Source organism: Accipiter gentilis, chromosome 33 (genome assembly GCF_929443795.1).
Source record: "Accipiter gentilis chromosome 33, bAccGen1.1, whole genome shotgun sequence".
In the NCBI taxonomy this organism is placed as follows: Eukaryota; Metazoa; Chordata; class Aves; order Accipitriformes; family Accipitridae; genus Astur; species Astur gentilis.
The window spans coordinates 9,677,886-9,696,649 of record NC_064912.1 but is presented as its reverse complement, the minus strand read 5'-3'; the positions used below and the strand labels follow the sequence as shown (position 1 = coordinate 9,696,649).

Here is an 18,764-nt window from a genome sequence, read left to right as displayed (position 1 = left end):
AAGCTGGTACAACTTAGTAATCTCACTCGGCTGCTGCAACACGCATTTTCAATTAGCCTAACAAAAGCTCGACAACTGCATTATTAAATGACCACAAAGTATTTAACAGCTCTTGCATCTGTCAGTATGTTTCAGGCCTGTTGGGTTTTTTTGGCTTGGTTTTTTTGTTGTTATTGCTGTTGGAGTGGTTTCATCCCATCCCCCCCTCAAGTATCATGTTTAATCACTACTGTTCCAAGTCTAATAAATGTAAGGCAACTGACAATAAATGAATAGCAAGGCATTTTCCTTGAAATGCAGGCTGCAGAGATACTGGTGTGATAGACAATACTTGCACACGTAGGCAGAGAGAGTTAGCTGGGAACACCTATGTGCCTTGTGTCACATTTAAGACTTTCCACCATGCCATCAAACATAACAAAGAAAAGATACACTAAAGAATGTTACATGGCAAGAGAGTTTGTAGTAAGATACTTAATAATGTGATGCGCTCGACGGTCTTTTATCAAGTTCAGTGTGATTTGTACTATCTAGGTTTAATCAGTTCTCTTAACTTGATTCCTCCACGTCATGCTCAAGTCAAGCTATCAAATGAATGACAGCTCAAGCCCACCAAAGTAAGACAAGACAACTAGCACGGGCTTGTGTGCCAACATGCAATGCACTGAGCACAGCTGGGTTGGGTTTTGGGGTTTTGGTAAATTTTTTTATTAAAAGAAAGTGGACATTTCGGAGTCAATATTTCACAGTTCAACTGCAGATTAAGTCTGTATGTAAAGACTGTGGCTTAAATAATTACAACACTGTGAATAATACTAAGATAAATGTTATTGCTTAAGGCTTTGCATGAACAAAGGCCATAACAGAAGAACTTACCATAGTTATACCCAACACTGTAGGCCTAACGAGAAAAAACGGAGCTCGAAAAATATTTTGACTTCTTTCCCAGAAAGAGTAGAAAAGGTCTGCCCAGCAGACTATCCACAGTATTAAGCCCAAAGCCTGCAATACAAAAGTGTATTTCATACATCAGTTCACACAGATTAGGCAGCACTATATATACATGAACACTAGATGTTATGTGTTAGTAGAAGAGGAATCATAATCAGATCATCTCTTTTGGGCAATTCTACAACATGCATAAAAGAACAGTAATTTGGCTTTACCTATTGGAACCCCACTAGAAGAAAAAAGTTTACTAATTTTTAGTACCATATAATTCAGTATATTATGAAGCAGAACGCTGGTGAATCTCACTCGTGAATAACAGATTGCATAGAAAAAAACTCTCTAATACACCATGCTATTATAGTCCTCCTTAAAACTTCTCGCTTATTCTACAGGGCGGGGGGGGTAAGAAAACTTTAAGTACCTATTTCACAATAGAAGTGGAATAGAACACCTGCAGCAGCTGTAGAAATCTATGCTGTGTAACTTAAGAAGCTGACAGGATAGTAAGTTCCTTTTATTATTGAAATAAAGGCCTCAAGATCAAGTTGCCTTAAAATAGTCTTCTCCAACTGGTCTTACAAAGGATTTGCATGCTTTTTTGCTATGTCAGAGTAAATTTCAGAAAGCCTACCAATAAAAGGGCAACAGAAACACTCAAGGCTTGGAAATCAAACACAAGTAGGACAAGTAAGTTACAGCTGAAGTGTGCACACAGAACAAGACTGATGCTCAACAAAAATAGCGTGCTAAAACATAGCTGAAAATAGGTTCAAACTTCCAGATAAGCTTAGTAAGTTCAGACTTTTAAAAGTCACATACCGTTTTGGCTTTGTTGAGATTTGACATTTGTATGTATCCCCTGTCATGACAACGAAGGTATAGGAAGTACACTGGGAAGCAGACCCATAGATAAATGCAAGGAATCCAGAGCAGGACTGTGTTCTGAAAGCATTGGGTGAAATCTGGATTTTCTGTGTGCCATGTCAGATTCCAATCCTGTGGAGAGAAAATGGATCAAGTTAAAGAAAAAACAAAACACAGAACTTCAGTATTTAAAAAAATAAATAACCACTATCTGCCTTATTTTGTGTCTCTTCTTGTGTATTAATTTATACTTGTATTAAACTGGCTCCATTCTGTGATGTATCTAATTTTAATACACTTTTTGTAGATCAGAAGTTTTAAACCTTCACAAGAGTACATTACTGTCACTTTTGTTGGTTATACACAGCTACCACAACACATAAATCACTCAAATGTAATACTGGGATCTTTAACAGTATTAATCAAGGATTTTTCACATCATCATTGAAGAAAAATAACATGACAATGCTATCTATCTCCCATTATAACCACTGTGCATGTATGTGTAAATACTCAGATACACTGCATTCCCAGATTTCAGTGTGGAAACATTATTTGGCACACAGTAAAAGTAAACAGCACAAGACAACATCACCTCACTATTTGTAAAGTAGTCTCATAGCTCCCAAGCTGTCTGCAGCAAACACAGTTGAGACTTTCTGGTAATTCGTACAACAGAGCATAGAACTAAGCAAAAGGCTCACCCTTGCAGCCCATTTTCTACTCAACAACAGGAAAATGTAAAGCAATATAATTCGATATTTTCCTATTTCTCTCAATACAATTCTCAAAAACAAGATGAACCACCATACAGGATAAACCAAAACAAAACTGACACAGTAATAAAAATGTGATCACCATTTCCATTACTGTTATGAGGACTATTTACAATGACAGGCTATTTAGTAAAACGAACTTTCATAGCATATTTATGATTGGCTTGAGTTAGGGAAATCTCTTGCAGGAAATTTTACCTTAAAATTACTGGCTTTGCTGTAAAATTATCACAAGGGAAACTTCCTCTGAAGTGCTGTAGATTTCTGACTCTCCAACAGAATGATGCAATACACAGATATTGCTGCTGCAGATGGACAGCAATGCAACAGTCGAAGCATAGCTCACAGGCTTCTGTTTAAAAGCCACACAGCCAACAGTAGCAGTGCCATGCCCAAAGGCTTGTTAGCTATAGTGTCATTTTCAGTTACAAAGCATTTTTTCAGACTGTTGCACAGCTTACAACTGGACAGAATACCAGTACCACTACTGGGACATAATGGTCGTCAGTAATCCTTTTCCTCTATAAAAGCCTAAGCTGGTCACAGAAATTAGTGCCATTATCCACATTTTATAGATGAGGAGACAGAACCAAAAGGAGCTGTAGTGCCTGCCCCCTCTATTCCAACATAAAAGCTGGAAACAGATCCTACTGCTCAGAATCACCATGCTTTGATCCTTATCTGTCCCCCTTTTCCACTGATTAAACAGTTCCAAACACAAAGAGAAGAAAATAGATCTAAAAAGAAACAGAAGATACAACTTGCAAAAATTTCACCTTGAGGCTAACCAGACATTATTCTATCATAGAGCAGATTTCCCCTTAAATTGACCATTCTGTATTAAGTTTTGTTGTTTAAAACAAAACAAACAAAAAAAAACACACAAAAAAACCCAAAAACAACAACAAAAAAACAACAACCCCAACTTCTTAACGTATTAACAAAATTTTTTTCCTTCCTCACTTCCCTCTCAATTTGTCAGAACCTAGGACTTCTTTCTCGGTTAGATACAACAGACAGTATGCACAGGACACACAGCTGTTATCTTTCTCCTCTAATTCCACAGCATTCTAAAAATTCTTCTCATTTCATATCATTTTTAATTTGTCAGTTAAAAAAAAAAAGTCTCCAAACTTAATATAGCCAATTCAAGGAAATTAACACTGGCAGAGCAAAAAAACGCCTGATTGTGTTTTATTTAGTGTATCTGCATAGGAGTCACATAAGTTGTTCATAAGGCAGCAGCTGTGAGACCCTGTGGGCAAGCCACAAGCTTATTAAGTTCCCTGACTGTGTAACATCATCAGAAATTTCAGCCGAGTCATCCTTACATTTAGCCACTGCACAAATATTTTTGGCTTCCTAAGTCCCAGCTGCTCTGCTCCAGCACAACAGCCAAGAAAAAGTCTCATGACTCTGCAGAACAGTTTACAATTCACAAATTAAGATAGTTAATATGATTATACAAGTAAATTGACAGGATGTAATCAGCTTTACAACAAAGAAACAAGAGCATTGACATCATTTTATCCAGTAATTTTTTTGAGATCTACACACTGCTTAAGAAAGTTACTACCTGCTTTTTCAGTATTTTTAAATGCTTGCTGTAAAATGAATCGGGCATTTACCAGAAAGGACAGAGCAGCTAACACACGTCACTGCCATGTGGCTAAATAAAAGAAATAAGCGCTGTAGGCATGACTGCTATGCATATTGGCTAGAGGATATTCTAAAAACATGTGCAATCTTTCATTTGACTCTCATACTTGCAAGTTATCTGGAGGTGTTTCTGCATGAAAGGCAGGAGGGTTACAATGCAATGGTACTTCAGGGTTAATAACAGGAAGTGGGGACAAATTGGCAGCTTGGTGTAACATTCCTGCTGCAATTTAACAGCTACAGCAACATCAATGTATCTTCTTTCACATTTTTCCAGGATTTGATCCAGAGGCGGCTGATATCAAATAGGAGTTTGCTTAGCTTAAATACACTATTCTTCTCTGTACAAGAGAAATGGCTACCTACAGGTGAGGTGCAGAAGTCCCTTCCATTTTACATTCATTTCAGGTGACAAAAGGTGAGGAAAGCATGCATTAAGAGATACACCTGGTGGTATTCTTTCCTTCTGATTCCCTAGGTGCATTCTCTCAGGCTATGTCTACACAAGGCAGTAGCACAAACAGGAATAAAGCTGTAGACCCAATACTTGCTGCTGAGCATCCATTGTCCTTACAAGATGCCTTTCACTCAGGTTCACAAGAAACAAGTTGCAGGGTCCCCTGCAGACTGACCAGACTGTCCGTAGGCCACTGGAGCACATTTCCCAGTTAATGCCTGTCCAAAAGGTGCTTGGTCCACTCTTAAGTGAACCAATAAGCAGGACAGGGGACTGTCAGGAGGTAAATCAGAAGCAGGCTCCCAGTCTGAACTGAGATGTTAATACTCTCAGTGGGCAAAGTCAAGAGGAATTAAAACCATTACAAAAGAAAGGCATACCCTAAGTTCTGCATGGAGGATACCATAGCTTTATGAGGTTCGGCTGTGGCTGGAAAGCATGTCACTATCATCATGAAACCAACATGTATTCATACTTAAATCACAGTGTTCAGTTACACAAGTCTGGAGTAGTTCTCTAGTTCTGCCAGTTTAAACTACATGCTTCTCCTTTGCTTTATATAAACCCAGTTTCAGAGTTTTATTTTTTTCAGCACAAACCAAAGGTCTTAACAGATCAATGCAAAAACATTCAGTGAAGCTGACCTTTGTATTTAACAGACATTAATTAGCAAATTAATGACATTTTTTCTGACTCAAGTTTTAGAAACCCTATTTTAGCAAGTTCTATTAAAGCACTGAATTGGCCCATTTTCACATTTCAAAGATTAATAACAATTTTCACTCTGACTGATCAGTTAACCCTTCCACTTTGCAAGAGCATATCAAGTGACAGAGATCCAAGTATCCATTGAAAGCCCACACAAACTAGCAGCCTCCTGCCATGAAGGAGGAGGAGGAAAGAAGAGGTTAGGTCTATAGCTAATAGATTGTATAATCTGGAAGCAGCCTTTAATTTAAACTATGACTGCAGGAATCCACAGGAGAAGAAACAGAGTGATCCTTGTTCCTTTCTTGGTAGATGCTGAGAGAGATGAGATCTGCTGTTGGCTTAGTTTTAGTCTTGTCCAGAAGAACCACGTCTCAGATGTTAAAATAGTTTCAGGTTGGGTTTTTTCTCCTTTTAAAATCCCTGGACAATTTTAAAGTTTCTCAGAGTAGCAAATGGATATTTTTAAATTTATCTGACCTATTTCTCAGTTTTCATTTCCATCCCCAGCACTGTGGGTGAAAAAAATACCAGCCCAGAGTTTTTGTGCCCAATAGCACATTTTCTTTTATGGCACAAAAAGGCTTCCTATCACATTTAAAGTGAAACCTTCTATCTCCAAGAAAAGCACAAAAATTCCTTGCTGTTCCCCACAATTACATGGATCTATTCACAGGTAAACCACTTATTTAACAGTGCATAAACCCTAGGAAAATAAAGAACTGTATTAATTCCCATCTAAAATTTCAGGAACAGGCAAGATAAAAACATTGGCAGTAGGTCTTTAAGACAAAGTTGCGACACTAAAGATAAGTTATTCTGCTTCTGCTGAGAGAAGGAAGACTACAGGGAAGCTGTATGCCTCCAATGTGCCTTATGTGAAGAATAACAGTATTTGACACTGGACAGGAACTTGTGGCTGGCTGCCTCTCTCCTGGCAGCCAGGAAAGGCTGTTAAGTGAGCAGCCAGCGGCCGCCTGTTCTCACATCAATAATCCTACTTGACCCACAGCACATTTTAAAATTCTCGCTGTCAGAAATAGACGCCAAAATTGATCAGTTTCAATGCCTGCTGTGCTCAAGTGTGCTGGAGATTCAGGCTGCCAACCACACTGTTAAATCCACCTGCATGAACCAGCTGTGACTGAAAAATTACTTAAACATTACCACATACCTATGTAAAAAAATGACATTACAAAACCACACTGGAATCTTAATATCATGGTCAAGACCCACTCCTTCAAATGGAGTTTAACACTGTCATCGGTGTGTACCCAGTACTTTGATATTGCCACAGAAGAACCACGTCCTTTGTAATACAAAGATATAGTTTCTCAATCTTATTTTCCTAACAGTAAAAAACTTTTTTCATTCAATACAACTCTTACATTTATTAGAATGCAAGTAATTAGATCTCTCGGGCACTAACACTGTAATTGCAGCTGACAACTTCCGTTATGATAGTACCATCACTTTCTCATTGAAATAGGAAGTCTCACAATCTGGCAGCTCTAGATAGCATATTAAAAAATTCCCCAGTGTAGCACCTATAAACCCATGAGCTGACTCAGCCATTCTCCCTCGGATGCCACAAGGCCATCGGCCTTTAGCTTACGCTATCTAGGACAGCAAATTTCCTGCCTGCCTCTCCCCAGATAGGAGATTTGCCTGATCTGTCTGAGCCTACAGCCTCAGAGGAGCTACTAGCATCAGCGGACAACGGGGGGGGGGGGGGGGGGGGGGGGGGGGGGGGGGGGGCAGAAAAGGACCTCTCCCTTTAAGGCTGGTTTAAAGGAACTCTGGCTTTGCTTTTTTTAAGTCCCTGATATCACCATTCTCCATTAAAACCAATAGTAAAAAGAGTGACACTGTTCACCACACCGAGAATTAAGGAAAAAAATGAACTACAAAGTGATCCAGATTTTGCAATAGGTTAGAAGGAGGTCTGTTTTCAAGTGATGAACTGAAAAGAGCTCTCCAAAGTTACTCAGCTTGCCAAGTTAAGTTTTATTCAATTTAGCTTCAGAAGTTTTGAAGAAATACTGAAATAGTGTTCTCAAAAGACTGTAAATATAGCATATGTATTCTGTCATTCACGTTTTGGAGTCAGATCATGAAACGTGCTGAATCTCACCATTTTGCTAAGACCATATTTAGAACAGAGCTGACAACAAGCACAGTCATACACAATCTTCACCAGCATAACTTTTGCTCTGTTGTGCTTACTGTTCAGGCTAAACCACAAGAGGCAACAGGTTGATAAAACAAGCAACAGATATTCATACAAGAAAAATACTCCAGAACTCCCACAAAAAGCAGCAGAAACACCTATACTTGCAGCTCTCCTGTCTGCTCAGCAATATTCACAGAAACAAGCAGCAGACAATAACAACATCCCTAACAGTGGCAAACAAGGCACTAAATGACGTATGACACTACTTTATAAGTCCTTTAAAAATACTATGCATATTATATTGAAATTATTTCGGGAAAAGTACTACTTGTGTTAAAGGATCCAATGGCTGTAGAATCAATTCCAGATGATGTAGCATAATATAGAAAGACAAACATACCTTTCCACCTTAGTCAACATTTATCTCCTCTAGCTTTTTTTCTTAATTAGTAGGAAGTTACCCAAAATGCACAGATCTCTGCTGTGACACAAGGTAGTTGTTGTTCTTGCAACTGAAGTTAGTGCAGAACATGCAAGTAAAATGGTACCTTCACTGTGACGCATACAAAGTGAGCTCATGCTGCATTTAAATAAAGCTTTCAATATACTGCCAACTCCTTTGAAGACCTATACTAACCACATGAAATTAATGGTTTACTGGTTTATTGTATCATTTAAGGGTGTACTCTGCAAACAGGAAGTAGAAGAAAAATTTGAAATACTCACACAGATTTTTTTTTTTTTTATAGTATCTTTCCAACAGCTACTTCCTATGCTTAATGAAAGACAGCCAGGAGTGATTTTTCTTGTTTCTAGAACACACAAAACCAGGATTCTACTAAAAAGTAAAAGCCACACAGCCAAATACTTGAACTCACTCCCAGACCTCCACAAACTCTAAAAACTACCTCTGCAAGGACAAATGACAGAATTATGCTCCTGCACATAACTATGCCACTCACCACAAGCAGTGGAACAAATGAACATAGAGTGTGCCAGACAGCTGATTTGGGAAGAGACCTCAGGATTTCGCTTCATGGTCACACCTGAGGATAAGTGCTCATATCACCACAAAGTTCTCAGACACTTCTTCAGGCCAGTAACAGACCAATTAGATCAATAACTTTCTGCCTTTTTGTTCTTCTACTGCCACAAAGGTGAAGTAAGAAACATTAATGGTAATGACCACATTGGGATGAAGAATTAGATTCAGATCTCCAACTCTCGTGGAGATCCCATTCACCCAAAGAAAACCATAGTTTTGGGGTTTGGTTTTTTTGTTTGGTTGGGTTTTTTGCTACAGGAGAACTAAACTTAACATGCAGCTGAGGATCACCTCCTCTTTCTTGATACTAGAGTCTTGGGCAGGGGAGCAAAAGTTCAAAAAATACAGGTCTCCAATTAAGATTTTGACTTGTAAGTCTTGCGTCTGAATAAAAAGCCTTAAATCATTCACAAGCAAGCCTCCCAAAATACCACATTCAGACCAAGAACTCAGACTGGGGAAGAGATCATGCCCCTTCTTCTTCCTTTGTTTCAAAGTAATTCTGAAATCTAAGCTTTATTCTTACAATCTCTTAACATTGTCACATGACAAGACTGTTTGAGCAAGAGGGGGAACATTTAAAAAATAAATAAATTTAAAAAAATAATCACATAATAAACAGGGGTCCTAAAATCTTTTAATCATTTCTATAAAGATGATGTAGAGGGAAAAACATCAGTGTTTCTAGCTGACAGGGAAATACCCTTAATTTCTCATAATGATTATAAATGGTTTTAGCAAGACCAAGTTCTCAACAGTAATGACTTATATAATGCAGATTTGACTTGTTAACACAGCCAAGAAAAAAAAAAGCCTCTACCTTCAATACCTGGTCCTGAACTTAAATCAGGTGTCTGCACCTCCTTGTCCAAAACCCAAACATCGTATTTCCTAATGTTTACAAAGAGTTGAAATCCCTTGTTATAGACACCACTGCATCAGCTGAAACTGTGGGTAAAATGATAAGGAAAAAGTGTGGTTTGCCTTTGTTTCCCTTTAGCCTAAAATAAGAAGCTGGTGCTAATAAGTTGCCAGAGAAAGGAGCACCTGCAGCTGTGGAATTTACAAAAACTGATCTTTTTAATCCAAGAAACTAAAAGCCACTGAACTATGACTATTTTTTTGTGTCAGGGAAACATATGACAGATTACATCAACACTTGCAAAATTAAGATGTTTAGTCTCCTTCTACAGACATAACATTTCCGTACCCTGCCATGTCTGCAAGTACCATGAGACAACATTTGGCCACATGCCAACGAAATACCTTCCATTCACAGTTTCAGAATCAAAAGGATGGTTTTTACCCTTCTCTAAAGCTTTTCACTGAAATCACTGTTACTTAAAAGGATACAGGAAAAAGATTCCTGCTGTCATCTCCTTTTTGCACCAAAACCAGGACTTTTGCTTAATAATGCAACAGCCTATATATCGAGTTCAAATCACTGCGGGAAATTTGAACATACCTCAGAATAATCTTACAAAGGGACTAAGATAATAGCTTGAATTGGGATAAACTGTATCCAAAGCTACCACAGATGCAAACAGTGAGAAAACAGTAATGCACGGAATTCCGACTCTATTAAAAGTAAGCAAAAGGTCAGTAGCCAGCAGTAGGCTTTTTAGAGATGTGACCCAGAATGACTTCAGTGCAACCCAGGTTAACCTTCACTTAGTCCCAGTATAGTACAGTGTTTCAATGTAAACTGCATTGTAACTGCACGGCACAGCACAAGTTATTCAGGCATTTTGCTGGGGGTTTTTCCTCATTTAACTTCTCTGAGCAACCTTGAACTGACAGCTGCAGATTGACAGGTCACGTGTTAAGAAAATCCCCATCAACAACAGATTATCAGGCTTCATTTTCCTGTATTTCCCCTAAACTGATCTATTCTAGATCAAGAGAGATAAGTTTAATTTCTACTATATAAGTTTAATTTCTATGCAAATTTTGACCCTTGTTCACATGGCCAACAAAAATGTTTTATGGGTTTAGATGAGAGAAAGCTGACAAATAAGCCTCTGGCTTTCATTGCTAAAAAAATCCAACAACAGCCAAGCCATGAGAATCAGGCAATCAGCTGTTCATTATAATAAAGGTACTTACTGTCTTGTGTAAAGGTTTTTCAGTTTAACACTGCTGCTGCTCCTCCTCTGTTCCAAATGCTGTCTACACATGACCTTCCCATGTCAGCAAATACAAGTAGTTTTCTGATCTGCATACTCTTTTAAACTCTGGTCACAAATGCATTCATAAACTTGATACATTCACAACTAAAGGAAGAATCTAAACTCTAGTTTTTATCACGCTCACTCAGTACCACTCTCATAGCACCTCAAACTCGGTCCCTAGCTCTGCCACAAACACACTAAAAAAGCACCAATGACATATTTTACAGTGCAAAAAGCTATGTTCTAATTTACTGCTCATCTAATGCATGAAAGTATAAGCCACAGAACTTCAGAACATGAAATTACTCCTTACATAAAAAGTCTTGTTTTCCTTCAGAAGTCTATTTCAGGAAAACTATCAAGTGTCCCAGAGTCTTCATAAACAATATAAGCATAGCAGCTGTTTATGTCACAGAGTATCACTTCACAAATGTCAGCTAATCATTATAATTAATTAAAGAACATTGATTTTTTTTTCTTAATAAAATCCTGTCAAGCCACATTATAGCCTTAAAGATCCTAACATGTCTGCAACCAGCTGAGAGAGGCTTGTGGATCTCCCCTAGCTACAACAATGTCAACCGAAATACAAAACATAATGCCTTTGGACAAATGGTCAAGAAAATACATTTATTAAGGCAGACAAAACATGTTTGAAAGTCTCAGACAGAACTCTACACAACAGTAAGGGAATCGGAGACCAATCCCACCAGTTAGTCCCTGGATTTTGCATGTGAGGCTCTGCCTCACCTTTTCTCATCCATTCTGTTTATCTCCTGTAGTTTGGTTCCACATAATGAAGTGCTAAACCTAGAACAGTGTTTGGATGCAATTTCTTCACTGACAGAGAAGAGGCTCCACAAAAGCTTTCTGCACCAACAGGAGAGAAATAGGCCTGGTTTTACACAGGCAGACACAACTTGAATCATTACAGAACTCTAGTTTTCAAAACAAAACAGAGGAGATAAAAACTTGCTTTTTCTCCTAGAAGCGAATGGAACTACTTGCTTTTTCAATCCTTCCTCAACAACCAAAAGTCCAACTAGAAAAACGTGGAAAAAAATTTCCACTAAGTTCCCACCGAGATAAAGAAGAATTAGAGTTAACTTCAATCCTAGTTATCAATTTTTAAAAAACACAATCTCTTTGCCTGTGAAGAACATGATAGAGGCTTATATAAATAGAAGCCATTTCCTTCACATCCCCTTAAGTATAAGCAAGAACCTTAAAAGTTTCAGATTCTATTTGACTCACAATGAATGAATAACTGAGAATTCCTGTAAAACCTAGCAGAGCACTTGCAGGGGAACTGTAAGGAACTGCTTAGTGTGAACTTGCTTCTTTCATATCTCCTACTCCTTTTTCATAAAAGCCCTATTTGTGGGTTAGCCTTGAAAACTCAAGGTGTCACAAAAACTCTTAACCTCTTTAGCAATTTCAAACATGCAAAGACTTCTCTAAATGTGAGACTGAGTAGTTTACAAGGTCTGAAAAATCGAAACTACCCCAAAATTTTACTCAAAAGAAAGGAAAACCAGCAGACTATTTAAAAATGTAACTGCACTGAGACCACTGATTTTGTGAGCGTGCACATATCCAGAGAGCTAGGTCAAGCAGACCAAAGTATACAGTAAGTTCTATATCTGCCTTCATACTTAACCTGGTTATGTAGAATAACAAAGTTCCTCACCCCACTTTACTCTCTTTTTTTTTTTCTTTTTTTTTTTTTTTTTTTGGTGCCCTGGTATTGAAGCACATACTCATATCCTAGTGATACTCTACGCAAAGCTATTTCAGCATGTCAGGTCACAAAAAAGTTTTCCAGTTTAAACAGGCCCTTAAAGTCACTGAACTAAAATACAGGTAGTACAAAAATGTTACCCCGGCCCATCAGGGCTTTTAAAAGCTTTTATTGTCAATCAACAGCTATTAGTAGTAACTTCATCTTACATAGCAGTAACTTTCTTTATATTATGGATGGGATACTTGTTCTGAGATACTCAGTGATACTAAAGAAAGCAAGGATGAAAGAGTACCCTTCCAAAAAAGGCAGTCTAGTTCAAAGGAAGCAAGAACCAGTTAAGTTCTGTAAGCAAATCGGCAGTGAAGTTAGTATGCTGAGTGAGGACACTGAGATAGGTTAAACGGGGGGGGGGAGGGGGGGGGGGGAGGAGTGAAGCAGAAGATAGCAAACTTGCTTGGGCTGTTGACCTTTCAGAGTAAGTATTACATAAAACCAACCTGTTTAATTCTCAGACAAGAATTTCCAACAGTAACATTCCTTGGGTATGCAAACTAGAAAAATCCCAGCCAGCAAAGCTTAAGAAGATTAGCATACAGTCTTTAAGGGTCCATTAGGTACTTTCAACCTGCAAAGTCTCCCCCACAATTTAAAACTGAGTTGTCCCAAACTCAGCACCACCCTTGACAGAAAACACATCTCTTCCTTGAAGCTGAGTTTGCCAGGAAATCCCACTGCTCCACTAGCAAGGCTTCACCACCAGCCAAAACAGCTGATGCACCCATATAGTTCACCACAAGTATGCAACAACATGTGCCACCAGGTATCTAGCTATCACCCAGCTCAGAGAAGCACAAGAGTGCAGACCACGAGAAATGAAGGACAGTAGCATGCACACACAGGTGATAGCTAGAAGCCCAGCGAAACACTGCATATACATAGGCATTTTCTGAAAACCCATTACAACTTCAGTTTCAAATAGTAGCAACAATGGAAATACCAGAAGATGAAGCAGCCAGAGTATCCATAAGCAATGCAAAAGCAGGTTAACAGTCACTTTTGATCAGGTGGAAAAGCTAAGTATCTTAAAGTCTTAATATCTGCTGAGTAATATCTTAATGGTTCTTGAGACAAATAGTACAATGGCATTTGTTGAGACATTTCTTTTTTTACTGGTAAGGCAGCTCATTAGCTCAATACTATTTGGCAAATAGCCAATGAATACGTGAGAAGTTCTTTGAACAGTCTAAGAAAATCCATATTTTCCTCTTAGCAATACGTTGCCTTCAGTAGCTCTCACCCCACTTTTTTTTTCTCCTAACTTCCAGCTCTCTCTCCTCCCTTCCTCCACACAACCTCCTTCTCCATACAACCTCTTATCCCCCTTAGAAGGATTTTCACCACCCTCCTGCCCTCCCAGGGGCCTCACTCCTGCCAGCACCTGTGTGCTTCTGCAGAGAAACCCTGTGTCTCAGCTGAGCAAGACCCCACACTACATCATTTCCACACCACTCACCTTTGCGTAGCTGGCTTTCAGTTCAGGCACAGCAGGCTGCGCTCACCACTTTTCATTAAGGAAAAGCGAAAACGCACTCACCACTTTTCATTAAGGAAGAGCGAAAATGTGGCTATGCAAACATGCGATACAGCTGCTGGCCTGCAGAAAACGTGTCTCCGGCCTCCTTCACAGGAGCACGCCACTCTTCAGTACGACGGCAGCTGTCAGTCACCGCTATTGTTATCACCCGCACAGCCCCCAGTAACGCAGACGAGCGGCCAAAGGCGGTAAGCAGAGACTGCTCCGGTCACTCGGGAACTCGTTTCCAGTCTCCCAGGCAAGCGCTCACTCACCAGTTCCCCTCTAGAAGCCCTTCCTTGCCGGAAACCCCGCACACGAGGCACGCCAGCGCCCGCTCTGCGACCTGAGCGCGGGGACATCGCACCCAGCCGGAGACCAGCGAGACGCCGGCCACGGCCCTGCCCCTCCACCCAACACGCGGCCGCTTCGCCCCGACGCTCAGGCACGCACGCCGCCGCGGCGAGCGGGGTTGGCGCACGGCCGCGCCGCAGCCCCCCGCGCTCTGCCCAAGGGGATCCGGCCCGGAACGGGAGGCTCTCGCTCCCCCGCCGCCGGGAGCAGCCCCCTCGGGCTCCGCCCGGGGCCAGCGGCCCGCGACCATCCCCGTCCCACCAGGCTCCGCGCCATCCCTCGGTGCCGCCGCCGGCAGCCGCCGCCGAGCCGAGACCCTACGGCCCCATCCCGCCGCTCACCCAGAAGGGGTCGTGGCCGTCCGCGCTGCAGAAGCTCTCGATCCCCATGGGGCGCGGCGAGGCGACCGCGGGCGACCGCGGCAGCGCTGCTCTTCCCCCTCCGCACCTCTCCCTGCCCGGGCGGCGGCGGGCGGAGACGGCCCGGCAGCGCCAGCACGGTGCCCTGATTGGCTCCGCGGTCACGGGGATGCCGAGCCCCGACGGCGGCGCCGCCGCCGCCCGCACTGCGCAGCCCCGCCTCGGCGGGGGCGGGGGCAGGCGGCGTGGCGCGGCGTGGTGCGGTGTGGCCCGGGCCGGCTGGGCGGCGGCGGTGTCGCGCGGGGCGCCCATCGCCTCCGCACAGGCGGCGAGCCGCGCCCCGGTGGGGGGCGGGGGACGGGCCCAGGAGGCTGCGAGCTCGGCCAGAGCCCAAGGCGTGCCTTTGCTCAACACCGAAATCCCCCGCGGCGTAACGGGGGCAGAAGCATTCCCCCCCCCGCGCACCTCCGCCTCGCCTCCCTGCTCGGGTCGGCTGCGCCCAGCAGCCTTCCGAGTCCCGCACCTCCCACGGACCACGCATACCCGCTGGGCTCGACCGGAGCCACCAGCGGACATCACGGCATCCCCGTGCCCCTGACACTACTCCGGCCCCTGGGCACAGGGACCCCACGCAGCCCGGGTGGAGAGGCACCGCAGTGCCCTGCCGGCACCCGGGCCCCCGTGGGACAGAGCTAAGGCCCCGTCCTCGAGGAAGGCCGCAGGGAAAGCCTAGGCTCACCTTCAAATAATTCACTTTTCAACGCGAACCAGTTAAACTGGTTTCAAAGCCTTGAACTGGTTCAAGTTGACTAGCACGAACTGAACCAAACCAACTTCATCCACAACCAAAATACCTACTAGTTGAAATAACTGCACTGCCCCTGTGGTTGCATTTGGTTGTGCCTCACGGCGCACTATTTGCATCCTATTTAAAATGCATAGGTTAAATCCACAGACAGCTCAGCTGACTATCTAAGGTACTAGAATAGACCAGCTGGAGTACAGATGGCACACATGTAGAAATGGCATCATACGCTGCAGGAAAGAGCAGGGTGGTTACATACTACCCTACAGTAACATCTGAAAACTTTAAGCACAGGAGTTACATAAAGAACCTCCATTTAAAATGTTCTTTTGCATCCAGAGCAATTATGGTAACAGACAAATTCTCTGTTAGAAGAGAGACAGGTCTCATTTGTCTAATATATAACTAAAAAGCAAGCATCACGCATACAAAAAACGTATCACAGACTGCTTCTTTACGCACCTGCATGCCTTTGCTGCAGTTTCAGAGCTATGCTGGTGGCTGGCTGTGGCCAGACTATTCATCCGACTGCCGCATTTCTGGTCTGTCCCCCCCTGGCTGTCTCACTCCCAGGGTATCAGGTCAAGGAGCAGCAAAAGCAGAGTTCAGGCCATACCGAGGCCACATATGCCTTGATGAACCTAGCAGAATCATCACAGAAAGATCAAACCAAAGAAATTGGGTGTTGGAAGCTATACAAGTCTCTGTCAGTTTAACCCACCCATACCTTAGTTCATACCATGTTAAAATCTTTATAATATTGCAGGAGAACAGCTAAATGTTGGAAGTCTGATTCCCCTTATTTCTCTTACGAATATTTCTGTCCTGTTTTGTGCACTCTCTACATTCACCTTAAAATCATATTAAATATCTTGGTGGGTTGTTTTTTGATGTCTCACTACGACTCCTGTTGAAAAGGTTATATCACAGTTTCCAACATCTGTTATCCTACTGCCCCTCAGCTGTAAGGAATACTTTTTTTCTCCTGGCTGCCCTGCAGCACTTATAAACAATAATAGCTCTGACAATTGATACAAGCTATCCCACAGTTAAGTTGGAAGAGCTTTTCTTTATTAATAGTGCTATTAATAAAATAGTAAACCAGAAAAAAATGCTAAATAGATAATACAACCTCTAACAGCTTACACTTTTACACATATTCTGTGTGCAATAATAGAATATAAACTTACAGTTGAAATGACACCACAGAAAATTATTTAGGATGTAGAGATCATATGCAGGGATTATTCTAAACAAGAAGACAGTAAATAAACATGAAGTGAGGAGGGTCAATACATTTTTACCCACACATGTTTTTCTCCAGATACTATTGTATGCTAAAAGACTAACAAAACTTAAGTTACACTTTCAGGATTCAAACTTTCCAATTGCTTCAATACAATAATTTTTTTCAGCCTCAAACTGTCCCTGTACCAATGGTCACAAACCAAGATAATGGTGTTTCTCATCCAATAAAGATACTTGGATCTGTACCTCAAATTAGTTCCCTTCCAATTATTCCATCTCCTTCTCTTAGAAGCTCTAAGCAACAGCAACAACAACAAAGATGTAAACCAAAATGCAGAGTAAGTAATTAATGGGAAGGGAAGCAGAAGAGTTCAGAAGCAAAATGTAACAGACTCAAAATATTTGTTGTGGAGGAGAAAAACCAGAACTCACATAAGCTCAAACCTGCAAAGAGATACAAAACCGCATCTGACGGTACCAGAAAGTCACTGAATGTGGATTTCACAAACCGTCATTATAACAGCACCTTTTCAAAGGCAAATTAATACATAAAATAGGAAGTGCAATCGTATATAAAAAGGCATTTCCTTGCAATCAGGAAAAAAAAAAATCTCTTTTGGATTCTGAACTTGGCTTTGTAAGATACAAATTAAATCTGGTTAGGAAATACAGGGTAGAAAACAGCAGCAACTTACCAACTGGAAATTAGGTGTAATAGAACAGTGACCCACAACAGCATGGAGAAATCTGGAAGGATGCAGAGAAAAATGTTTTGACCGTGAGAACACCATGCATGTTAAAAGTAAGCGGTCATTCATCACCAGAGTTGCAGTAGGGATCTGGGTAGCAGACTTAGGATAGACAGGCACTTACTGCTGCTGACTCACTGAAAGTTACTGCTACGCAAAAGGAGGGGATTAACTTCACCATTACTTCTAAAGATTTGTTTTTCCTGAGTTTTATTTATTGCCTCCTGCCAGAGATTCTTTGGAAGCGCATATTATAAATGTTTGCTTTGAGAGGAAATGTAAAAAACCCAAACAAAAAAATCCAAGCAAAAAAACCCCACCCCACACTTCAGGGCCATAAGTGGTTTACTGCTTAAGACGACTCACATTTTCCTTCAGGCCCAAGCAGGTTGCTCCATCTGGACCATGACAAATCCACCTTGGCTGAACTTCCTTTGGGAAATACTTAATACATTCACAAAATAAACACTGTCGACTCATCCCAGAAACATGAAGCACACTCGCATGCCTGCAAACACACCAGGGATCCTCACAGACTTGCAAAACACCCAGTATACGGTTACATTTTGGCAAGTCCTTTTAATTAAAAGCTCATCTTTGGCGAGTCCTTTTAATTAAAAGTTCACCTTTCAGGTTCTCAGTACAAAACTCCTCTGCTACACATCAGGGAGAAACTCTCGCTCATTTTCCATATTTCCTTTTTTCCTTCCCCCCCCCCCGCAATAAAGCACATTGACAGACTTTGAAATTAGAGAGGAGAGAAAGCACAGCAACCCTGGAGCGCCGTCCGTTTCCCCCCTCCACAGCTGACAGGACTGAACCACGGGCAGGCACAGGCAGGATACCGAACGGTAACTCCACGTGAGCCACGCAGGCACTACTAATTATTTTATCCCGGCTTGACCTTGCCAGCGGACATCCTGGCAGCACAGGGGATCGCCCCCGGGCTGGGGAGTCGCTCCCTGCGCAGGGCGACCCCGGCTGCCCCCCCGTCCCCTCAGGCGAGGACCTCCACCTCCGCCTCAGGGAGCCGGCGGCCCCGCCCGCGAGCCGCGGGGAGCGCGCCCTCCCGCGTTCGAACCGCACGCACCGCCCGCCGGCGCCGTTCGATTGGCTGGCGCGCGCCGA

The 18,764-nt window shown here is 42.1% G+C and overlaps 1 protein-coding gene across 10 annotated transcripts in view; it reads right to left on the bottom strand.

The window, feature by feature from the left end:
- Positions 1 to 18,674, bottom strand: part of ABCC1 (ATP binding cassette subfamily C member 1) — a 79,630-nt gene extending 60,956 nt beyond the window's left edge. For 7 of the 10 annotated variants that reach the window (XR_007504554.1, XR_007504555.1, XM_049791694.1 and 4 more), the window contains exons 1-3: positions 14,817 to 15,008; positions 1,771 to 1,947; positions 877 to 1,002 (exon numbers count right to left, since the gene is read on the bottom strand). Coding sequence is in view for 5 of the 10 variants with exons in the window: in XM_049791694.1 (XP_049647651.1) it covers positions 877 to 1,002; positions 1,771 to 1,947; positions 14,817 to 14,864 (351 nt within the window). In the remaining 5 variants the exon portion in view is untranslated. Of the gene's footprint in view, positions 1 to 876; positions 1,003 to 1,770; positions 1,948 to 14,061; positions 14,511 to 14,816; positions 15,010 to 16,101; positions 16,281 to 16,829; positions 16,889 to 17,582; positions 17,635 to 18,002 lie in introns of those variants that run through there. The other 3 variants (XR_007504556.1, XR_007504557.1, XR_007504558.1) reach the window with 3 other exon arrangements.
- Positions 18,675 to 18,764: the final 90 nt, after the last annotated feature.